The following is an 11,392-nucleotide window of genomic DNA, read 5'->3' on the forward strand; positions in this document are numbered from 1 at the left end:
ACTTCTAACAAATGTTTTCCATTTTGAAATCGATTTACATCATATACTTTGTGATTAAGTAATATATTCATTGTTTATTGTGTATCTTGTTTTTGTGGTGTTTCGAAGTCTACACGTGTGACTCATTTGGCAAGTTGTTAAACTTGAAAAGCACGATTTCAAGATGCCTTTTGCATCAGATCTTCCTTGTCCTTGTGGGATGAGGATCCTCACAATGTGTTGGCATATATTCCGGTGTTTCCATGGATTCCCAAAAATGAATATGAATAAAGAAATAATATAAAAAAGTGGAGGGAAAGTTTTAATAAATGTAACATGCGAAAAGTTTTTGTTACTTGGGATGTGATCAGTGTACATGTAAAGATATTTATTTGCTATTTTATAATTTTTGACTTTGTTTGTAATGTACCCAAATACTAATAGGGTAAAGGGCACAAAAAACATTTTTTACACAAAAATTCGATTTTGAAACCGTGTTTTTTGTGTCAATTTTGACACTGTGTTTTCCAATTTGTTATAATTCTAACCACTTGACCGGTTAACCAGGTTGCATGCTGACGTGGCATGATGACGTGTAAGATTTGCTGATATGATATGCTGACGTGTCAAAATTGATTTTTTTTTCCACAAAAAACACTAAGTTTTCACTTTTTTTTGATTTTGACACTGAGTTTAATTTTTTATTTCAATTTTGATACTATGTTTTTTTTTTTTGTTCCAATCAAACATCATTTATCAAATTTTGTTCAATTTTGTCTATTTTTCATTTGAAACCGTATAAATATTTTTTTAATACATTTAAACCGTATAAATATATATTTTTTTCATTTAAAAACCATAGTTTTGTATAAATACATTTTTTTACACTCAAACCATATTTTTATGTATAAATATGTATTAGTTATATAAAAATTGTATTTTATATTAAATATGCAACTTTAAAATGTGTTTGGAGGTTTGGAGGCGTGTAGTCGATCAAAACTCGGATATCAAGTTTGCAACCCATCAAATTTTTACATCTTATTAGAAGCTTATGGTTAGTTTGATTCTCATGATATAACTAATGTTTTGAATGTAAGTAAAAAAAACACCTTGTATTTAAATAAAAATGTGGTTTTTAAACGAAAAAAATATGTTTATACGGTTTAAAATGTAATAAAAAAATATATTTATACGGTTTCAAATGGAAAATAGACAAAATTGAACAAAATATGATAAATGATGTTCGATTGGAACAAAAAAAACATAGTGTCAAAATTGAAATAAAAATTTAAACTTAGTGTCAAAATTGAAAAAAGTGAAAACTTAGTGTTTTTTGTGGAAAAAAAAAATCAATTTTGACACGTCAGCATATCATGTCAGCATGCCACGCCATCAAAACTGACATGTCACCATACCACGTCAGCATGCAACCTTGTTAACCGGTCAGAATTGTAACAAATTGGAAAACACAGTGTCAAAATTGACACAAAAAAAAACACGGTGTCAAAATCGAATTTCTATGTAAAAAGAGTGTTTTTTGTGTCATTTACCCATACTAATATGTAAAAAATTGTATTTTATAAATATACAAGAGTTATATAGAGAAAAAACAAATTCATATATTCTAATGATCTAATCTATTCATTATTCTAGATAATTTGAATTATTAGTATTTCTAACATATTTAAATAAAACTTATCTAGAATTAGAGTAATTAAAAAAACATCATCTGACAGTAGGATAATCATGGGCTAAAATGGACTTTTCATAACTCATAACAACCACAATATCACTTTGATGAAAAATACAACTCATGGTGAAGCTTGGAATCTTTGTGTAATTAAAGATTTTTATGAACATTATTGTAAAGATAAATAAAAGATATTTTGAAAACCACGAGATCCATTCATCCATAACACGATGTTAGAATTAAAAATTTAAGATCCATATTTCGGCCTTTCCAATTTGTTGTGATAAACAGATTACAGAGCCCTAACCAAATAGTAGTTCGTTTTTGCCCATTAGATGGTCTGGGCCTAGTGATAAGCAGAGCCCCAACCCAACCAAATAATTCGTTCCATTAGTAATTTAGACATTTAGCACTACCTTTTAAATTTATAAGGTGCATAAGAATTTGGGTAAATGACACAAAAAACACTCTTTTTACACAGAAATTCGATTTTGACACTGTTTTTTTTTTTTTGTCAATTTTGACACTGTGTTTTCCAGTTTGTTACAATTCTGACCACTTGACCGGTTAACCAGGTTGCATGCTGACGTGGCATGATGAGTTGTCAGTTTTGATGACGTAGCATGCTGACATGATATGCTGACGTGTCAAAATTGAATTTTTTTCTCACAAAAAACACTAAGTTTTCATTTTTTTTTCGATTTTGACACTACGTTTAATTTTTTCTTTCAACTTTGACACTATGTTTTTTTGTTCCAAATCGAATATCATTTTTTCCAATTTTGTTCAATGTTGACAATTTTCTATTTGAAACCGTATAAATATTTTTTTAATACATTTAAACCGTATAAATATGTTTTTTTTTTCATTTAAAAACCATAGTTTTGTATAAATACATTTTTTTTACACTCAAACCATATTTTTATGTCTAAATATGTATTAGCTATATAAAAATTATATTTTATATTAATATGCAACTTTAAAATATGTTTGAAGGTTTATAGGCGTGTAGTTTATCAAAATTTGGATATCAAGTTTGCAACCCATCAAATTTTTACATCTTATTAGAAGCTTATGGTTAGTTTAATTCTCATGATATAACTAATGCTTTGAATGTAAGAAAAAAAAACACCTTGTATTTAAATAAAAATGTGGTTTTTAAACGAAAAAAATATGTTTATACGGTTTAAAATGTAATAAAAAAATATATTTATACGGTTTCAAATGGAAAATAGACAAAATTGAACAAAAATTGATAAATGATGTTCGATTGGAACAAAAAAGACATAGTGTCAAAATTGAAATAAAAAATTAAACTTAGTGTCAAAATCGAAAAAAAGTGAAAACTTAGTGTTTTTTGTGGAAAAAAAATCAATTTTGACACGTCAGCATATCATGTAAGTATGCCACGTCATCAAAACTGACACATCATCATGCCACGTCAGCATGTAACCTGGTTAACCGGTCAAGTGGTCAGAATTGTAACGAATTGGAAAACACGGTGTCAAAATTGACACAAAAAATAACACGGTGTCAAAATCGAATTTCTGTGTAAAAATAGTGTTTTTTATGCCATTTACCCTAAGAATTTTGTATTTTAGTAAAGAGTAAATTACACGAATGGTCCTTATGGTTTGGGGTAATTTGCATGTTTGGTCCCTAACTTATTACTTTAACTCGGAATGTCCTTACTGTTTGTTTTTGTTACGCACTTAGTCTTTGTCTTACCTAAAATGACTATTATGCCCTTATTTAAATAAATTAAAATAATCTTTTTAGTTAAGATAAGGTGAGATAGAAGTGGAGTTGGTGTGTGGTTATTTAAATAAATTAAAAAATCAAAGGAAAAATAGTCTTTTTAGATAAGATATGAACCAAACGTGCAACAAAAACAAACAGTAGGAACCTTCCGAGTTCAAAAAACAAGTTAGATACAAAACACGTAAATTACCCCAAATATAAATACCATTCATGTAACTTACTCTTTAGTAAATATGGAATGTATTATAGACATTATTTCGAGCAACTAGTCATTCCATCTCAACACGTTATACATTACTATATTATATTGCATGTAACATCTAATCAATGTTTTAAAAACCGGTTTAGCCCGACTGGTCGAATCGAAAATCGGAGAAGGAAGCGGTTCAACTAGTACCAGTTTCACATCTATTTAGATTTCTTTGAATAAAAACACGTCGTAAATGTTATAAAGTTTTTTAATATGTTTGTTTTTTTATCTAAAACTATATTTTGTTTCTATATTATCCTTTATTTTCCTTTTAATGTGAATGGATTGATGTAAACTTATGATTATTTGTTTTTTTTATTGATCTACAAATTGTATTTATGTATAATTTTAAATGTTTAAATTTGCCGGTATCAAATTCTTTACTTATGTATGTATATGAAAATAGAAAAAAAAAATTATACAAATCGAGAGACAATCAACATACAGATTCAACTAAAAAGATTAATCTTGTTATATGGAACAATAAACGAAATCTGGTCAAAACAGTTTGGCTAATCTCAAAACTGACATGACAGTTTACAATCACAAAGAATAGAGAATGAAATTTCTATATTGATTCTTTATTAATAAAATTCAACTCCTCAACAGCAAAAGAAAACAAAATGTTTATATAAAAAGTAGATAAGTTTACTTCTATAAATCTTAGAAAATCGAAATTGATTAAGTTGATTCTAATAAGCTTATCTAAATCAATATCAATCTACATAGAATAATAAAAGACTATATGAAAAATATATGTATTGATGGATTCATTTAAAAGAAAATTTAAATATAAAATTGTTAACATTTAAAAAGTTTGAATTTATAAAAAAAAAATAAGCAAAATATTGAATTATTAAAATGAAAGTGTTTTTTTTTTTTTTTTTTTTTTTTTTTTTTTTTTTTTTTTTAAATTAAAACAAATAATTTAGAAGGAAAGTCAAATAATAAAATTGATATGTATTTATCGTTATATTTATTGTAATTATTACATTTAAATATTATATGAAATTTAATAAAATAGAAAAAAAACCATAAAATGACATATAAAAAAAAAACTAATTTAAAATAACCATAAAATAACATATGACAAAATAGAAAAGTGTAACATGTTGCATAAAAGATTTTTGTTTATTATAATAGAGTAGGGGTGAGCAAAGGAACCGATCCGGCTGGAATCGGCCCGGGAACCGAACTTGGTGGAAAATAAGAACCGAACAGGACCGTCGGTTTTACCGGTTCTTGGTTTCAAAAATCCACAAGAATATCGTCTCGGTCCCGACCCGGTCCATTGGGTTCCAGTTCCAGTACCCCGGTCCATATGCTCATCCCTATAATAGAGATAGTTTCCAAATTTTGCAAAAAAAAAAAAAAAAATCGTTTCCATAGGCTGTATGAATTTCGTCAAATCTTCGACACCATAAAATAACTTCAACTTCGACAATGGTGTCATCAATATTCCAATCCCACTAGTGTTGAAAATATCAAGACATGTTCATGTACATGTTGCATCATTATTTGTATCACATGGCACGATAATCATAAAAGAAAATGATCTTTAAGATTATTCAAATAGCCATTTTATAGCCTAACAATTAATAAAAACTAGTATTTGATTTATCTGGGGACTTTTTTATAAATAATAAAAACGAAAACTATAAAAAGAGATTATATAATGAATTAAAAACATAACTTTAAAATATAAAAAAAAAACTAAAATTATAAATTATAAAATACCAATAAATTAACTTTAAAGTTATAAAGAATAAAATTGTTATATCAATTTTTTTTAAAATAATGTAAAATTTTGTTATGATCGGACAAAATCTTTATTTCTAAAGAAATGATTATTTTGCATTTTGTATTAGGGAGCTGATCCGTACACAACAATTTTTCTCCGTACAAAACAAGTGATACTTTAAAATGATGTATTGTACAACTATATAATGCATGAATTGTTGTGTATGGTAAAATTATCCCCTCTTATTTTTTTTTAAATCATACAATCATTAGTTAGGATCTTTAAATAGAACATAATAATTGGTTACACTACATTATTGAGTAAAAAATATTTTTTTTGTCAATAATCATACTCGTCAAAATGTTTTTACTATATCTGAAGCAAAAGCTATGTGTGTGAAATAAATAGGAATAAAATTAATTTATGATGAATATCATTAATAATTCAACCAATACAACTAAGGGGACGAACGATACAAATACAGATGAAAGATAAAATAGATAATCTTACTATATGTATAGCACATGGAGTTGACAAGTAGAGATGAAAGATAAAGTAGATAATCATACTATATGTATAGCACATGGAGTTGATTCAATGAGTTTATTAGTGATTGCAATGTTGAATGGAAATATCGGTGTTATTGTAATTTGTATGAGTGTCAAAGATAAGTGTATACTATAATACAAGTCAAATGATATTTTTGTAAATATAAATTTGTTGTTGGTAAAAAATGACTAGTAAGGTTATTCGGAGTGGGCTCACTAAATGAAGTCTCTAAGGGAATAAGAACACCGCCACGTAGCACTCGCTAGGGGGCTCGCTAAGAGGGTATCGCTAGGTGCTTGGCAAGATAAGAGATAACGATTTGGTGGAAGCTGATTGGTGGAGAGGGGTTTGAGACGATTCAAGAAACTCAATTCTTTTCACAACTTGAACCCCATATTAATTTTCAATCTCAACCATGTGCCTACTCGACGAGTCAACCAATTTTTTCTGATGAACGACTCGTTGAAGAGCCTGTTCAAAAGTCATTTCAAGAGCCCAGAGTCGAACCAACAAGACAAAATAAAGGAGCGTGGACGGCTCCATGCAAAGGGTGGACGGATGAAGAGAGGGCACTAGCACAAGCAAGGCTAGATGTGTCGGAGGATCAGGCGACTGACGATGACCAAGATTCAACAACCTTCAAAGCTAAAGTTTGACATAATTTTTATCACTGAATGAAAAAGTAGTACCGCAATCCTAATCAACTAAATGGAGGACCGCCAACAAAGCCTCAATGGAGTTCAATGACATCTACATGAATGCGATCCGCAACCCCCAAAGCGGTGCAAATGAATTGGATGTCTTAGCAAAAGCTCGTCAGATTTACAAGGCAAAAGTAGGAAAACCTTTTGCCAATGAGGCTTTTTGGGGAGTTGTGAAGGGCAAACCAAAATGGCTTAATCTAAAAAGTGATGAAAATTATGCGTGCATGTCCAAAAGAATCAAAACTTCTGAGTCAAACCACAATCAATATTTTGATGCACATATCAGAGGGATTGACCTCAACAACGACGATCCATATGAAGTTCCAACTCGTCCTATGGGATGAGACAAAACAAAAAGAAAGCTAAAAGGTGGTCAAATTTCATCGAGTGAAGTGGATGGGATAAGGTCCAACATCAAATGATTGGATAGTAATCTTGATGTTTTTTTGGAATGGGGAAGAGTAAAAGAAAGGAACCGGGCGCTAAAGCTTTTCTTAAACCCAGGAAATGACTTGTCTGAGGATGATAGTCGGATTTTCAACAATGCAAGGAAGAAGGTTGCTAAGGGCTTGTCAACGGTCCCGTTTTTGCTCGGAGCAAGTCACATCGGCGGTACCTCTCGTATTGTCAACCCAAAAGCCTCATTCCCGAGCCGCTCCCACCACCCTTATCCACCGTCATCAAACTATATGCCAAAAACTTTTCTCGTTCAATTTTTTTGTCATTCATATAAAGTTAACGGGATGTATAAAATATCAAACATGATACTATTATAATCAAAAGTTTCTTAACAAAATGCCAAAAATAATTATGGATTGAAGCCAGCTAAATAACAAGTTGCTCAACACATCTCATTTTGATATGACAAATACCTGCAACAACACATCTTTGTTATGTACTTTTTATCCAAAAATAGTTGCAAAGGAACGTGCCATACAACAAAAAAACAAATTACTGAATTTGGTGTATTTAATGGGAATATAGTATTTTATGCAATTTGATTAGACTCGTTGAATCAATGAAATTAATTAATGTGTTTCGAATTATAAAACAAAACTATTGTCTAAACTCTTTAACGTATAGCACAAAGTCCAAAAGAAATGGAAAAATTGCCTGTATTTATATCTTGTACCATGTGCAACAAATAATCTCACAAGTACAAGTACAATATAACAATGTACAATAGCATACGCATCACGTATTTGTACCATACACCATATAGTAGCGTCCTCTTGGTTAGTAATTATAATTCCCCAATTACCCTTGTCTTCTTGACGTGGAAAACAATTCACACAAAATAAACAAAAGTTATAGACTCTTTTTCTATTTTACAATTTTTCCACAAACTTACTTTCTAAAATTTTAATATATTTTTAATTTCTAGAAGGAAATTTGATTTATTTTCCTTGTTCTTTTAATTAGTTAGGCTGCAGCAACGGTACCAGAATGGAAATGGTATTTTGGGGAAGAATTAGAAGATTCCCCTATTTCTTCTTTCTTCCTCATTGCTTTGATAGATGAATAAAGACTCATTTTCTTCTCTTTCGCTTCATCAATCTCGATCTGTTCTGCTCTACACTCTTCACTACAAAACGGTGTGTCACCCCTGCCAAATTACCAACATAACCCTATCAAACTTAAGAATTCCCATGATTTACTTAACAATACACCAAGTTCCAAGGATATAAAAAATTATATGAAGAAACCCCAAAACTATTTCACCAGAATTATAACTTACTGAACAATAAACAAAAAGAAAAAAAAACGAAGACATAAAAGTTTTGTATCAACACAACTATATGAAAAGATTCGAAATATATCTAGATGATCGTTTTAAAATTGTGGATTTTTTTTGGGTTGTTATGAGAAGAAGTATGTTTATTGGCTGAAGATCAAATACTACGATTACAAAAGAAGGGGAAATCACCTGTACATGAAGATATCTCTGTTACAACCAAGTTGTTTTTTACAGAGAAAACAAGCATCCAAGAAATGAGGTTGTTGCTCCTGAAATCTTCTATTAAGAAACGTTCCAGATCTTGAAAAAGAAAATGAATAGAGGCTTCTAAAGCTTGTTGTTGCCGGGGAATAGAGAGGTCCGCGGTCATGACGGTGGTTTTCCGACGGCGACGATGAGAATCCACGTTCTGCGGCAGTAATCGAGGCAAGACCTTCGTTCTGTTGTAGAAGACATTGTTTCGTTATGGTTGTAGAGTCCATATTATTATGCGGTGGAGGTGGAGGTGGAGGTGGAGGTGGCGGTGGGCGGAGGGAAAGGGTAAAGGAAAGGAAATGGTGGGGGTTATAAAGAGGAGTTGGTGAGACTGTGGTGTGTAAACTACGATAAAGTGAAGGGAAGTTGAATGATTAGTTAAAAAGTGATCACCACTTCAAAGATTGCATTTGATGCTTTTGGGTACTATTTTATTAGTATCTTCTAAATACCGTTAACGTTTTTTTCATACAATAAGCAAAATATCTAAATTCAAATAAAAAGAAGAGTAAATTAAAAAGAGGATTTTTCTATGGACCCCTGTGATTCCCCATGTACTTCCTTTTTCGTCGTCGTATTATTATTATTATTTTATGTTTTTCTTTGCTTTTGTTCTTTTTTTTGAACTATTTTTATAATAAATACATATTTTTGTTTTTTTTTAAATACATATTTTTTTAACTATTTTTATTAAAACTATCTCTATATTATTTTTTCGTTCTGACTATCTTCATGTTATTTTTCCGTTTAGACTGATTGCAAATCTAAACTAAATGACTGAAACAAATCGAAAGTAAAAATATTGATTTTTTTTTTGTGAATTTAAACAAATAAAAATATTAATTTTTTGTGAATTTAAAATTTGACACTTAAAAAAGTTACAAACATCAAAACAAAATTATGAATTTAAAATTTTACCCTTAAAAAAATGAACAATTTCTAAAGATTGTCACTTTATTATTAAACATACAATGTTATTATTAAACAAATTGAAATTAAACATTAAAAAAATTTAACTTTTACATTCGATTAAAAAAATTAAGATTTTACATTCGATTAAGCAAATTAAACAAATAAACATAATCATACAATGTTATTATTAAACAAATTAAAATTTTATAGTTTACTCGTTATCTTATATGTTAACTCTTTCAGGACGATGATTATTGCATGGTCTATATGGTCCAACGTAAGCATTCAATCGAGCGTGATACAATGTTTGTCATCCAGTAGAGCGTGTTGATTTGTTCATATTCAATATCCAAGAAACATTTTGTGCATATTCCATATCCAAGAAACATTAGCCATTGGATGACCCTCTTGTAAATCAACCTTAACATAATGAACACTGTTAAGGAGGACGATATTTATAATTGGATGATTTGAGAAATCTTGTGGACCACTCCAAAGTGGGAAAGACGTTGAAGATTCGAGCCTGCTTAAGAAATGAGCAATAACACCATACTTATTAGCAATTAGAATACCATTGTCAGGAATAATCATCCAATATTTTGCAATCGCAGGTGTTCCTTAAAAATTCAACGCTTCACTAATGATATTTATGTCATTTGCAAAAGCCACTTTGTAATCATTAATGTGCATTGATAACTCTCAGTATAAGTCCGTCCGAATTTGATGCCAATAGTCTTCACTATAACCAAGAGCAACAACTACTTACTACTGTCTGAAATCCACAATGTCCATCTCATTCCACATTTTGTTTGTTTGTCACATATGGTTGAAATTCACTTGTAATATCATCCATAAGTGCATGGTCGAAGTATGATCTTTGATACGTTGGTTCCTGGTTGAACATTAAAGATTCTCCAAACGAATACGTATTGTGCCTCTCCGGTTCCGGTTGTTGGTTTAAATCAAACATATTAGACCCCAAATAATATGGTGCACACGTAGAATAACTATGTCGACGAGGATCTTGACTTGGCGGAACCGGAGGTTTTTCTTGTGATGATTTTGTACGTGCTTATGAACGTCCACGTGTATTTGTATGAACAACAGGCTGAGAAGCTATAGTAGGTGATGACTTCCATATATTCATCATTTTTTGAAGATAATTAGCCTTCACATCGCTTGACTGTTTATTGTAGCTTTTCTTTAAAGGGTCCGCTTCATCATCAAAAGTCGATTCATCATTTCGGGTGACCGACACCACATTCTCTACTTCAAGTCTCCTCCAAAAAATATCAATTGAATCCAAGGGTATTTGTCGGCTTGTATTGTAATAAACCAAAATTTCGTGGGCACAAGCCAATCCACAAGTATGGTGTAGTTTACACCCACAGTTGGCCTCAATTATATTTTGAAATTTTGGTCGATCTAATTCTTGGAACATTTTTGTAAAGCATGTTGTGAAACTTTACATAATAAGCTTTTGAAAATGTCTATGGTGTGTAAATGCTTTACTTGGATTTTGCTTTTTTCAAGGTTTTCTTTTATGACTGTGTATTGTGATTCAACTGTCTTGTCAATATACTCAAAAAATCTGTGCAACTTGGAGTGATTTGAATCCAAGTAGTTTTTAAATCTAGCATGTTGACTCTCGTCTCTGTTATTCGTGTGGTTGCCGAAGTGTAAAATTCGCCATTGTAGATATATTGATTAGTACGTTATATAAACCACACCTACGAAATGTTTCAATATGATTGTCATTAATTTATTCGGACGGGGAAGAAAAAAGAAGAATAGTTTATTTATGTATTGG

General features: G+C 30.3%; 1 protein-coding gene across 1 annotated transcript; it reads right to left on the reverse strand.

The window, feature by feature from the left end:
* Window positions 1–7,764: 7,764 nt before the first annotated feature.
* Window positions 7,765–9,076, reverse strand: LOC111907367 (FCS-Like Zinc finger 2). The gene is made up of 2 exons (XM_023903140.3): window positions 8,605–9,076; window positions 7,765–8,283 (listed from the first exon to the last, which is right to left on the reverse strand). Exons 1-2 carry the CDS (start codon window positions 8,895–8,897, stop codon window positions 8,100–8,102), a joined length of 477 nt encoding a protein of 158 aa, XP_023758908.1. The 5' UTR covers window positions 8,898–9,076; the 3' UTR covers window positions 7,765–8,099.
* Between the last annotated feature and the right edge of the window lie 2,316 nt (window positions 9,077–11,392).

This window comes from Lactuca sativa, chromosome 3, assembly GCF_002870075.4.
Source record: "Lactuca sativa cultivar Salinas chromosome 3, Lsat_Salinas_v11, whole genome shotgun sequence".
In the NCBI taxonomy this organism is placed as follows: domain Eukaryota; kingdom Viridiplantae; phylum Streptophyta; class Magnoliopsida; order Asterales; family Asteraceae; genus Lactuca; species Lactuca sativa.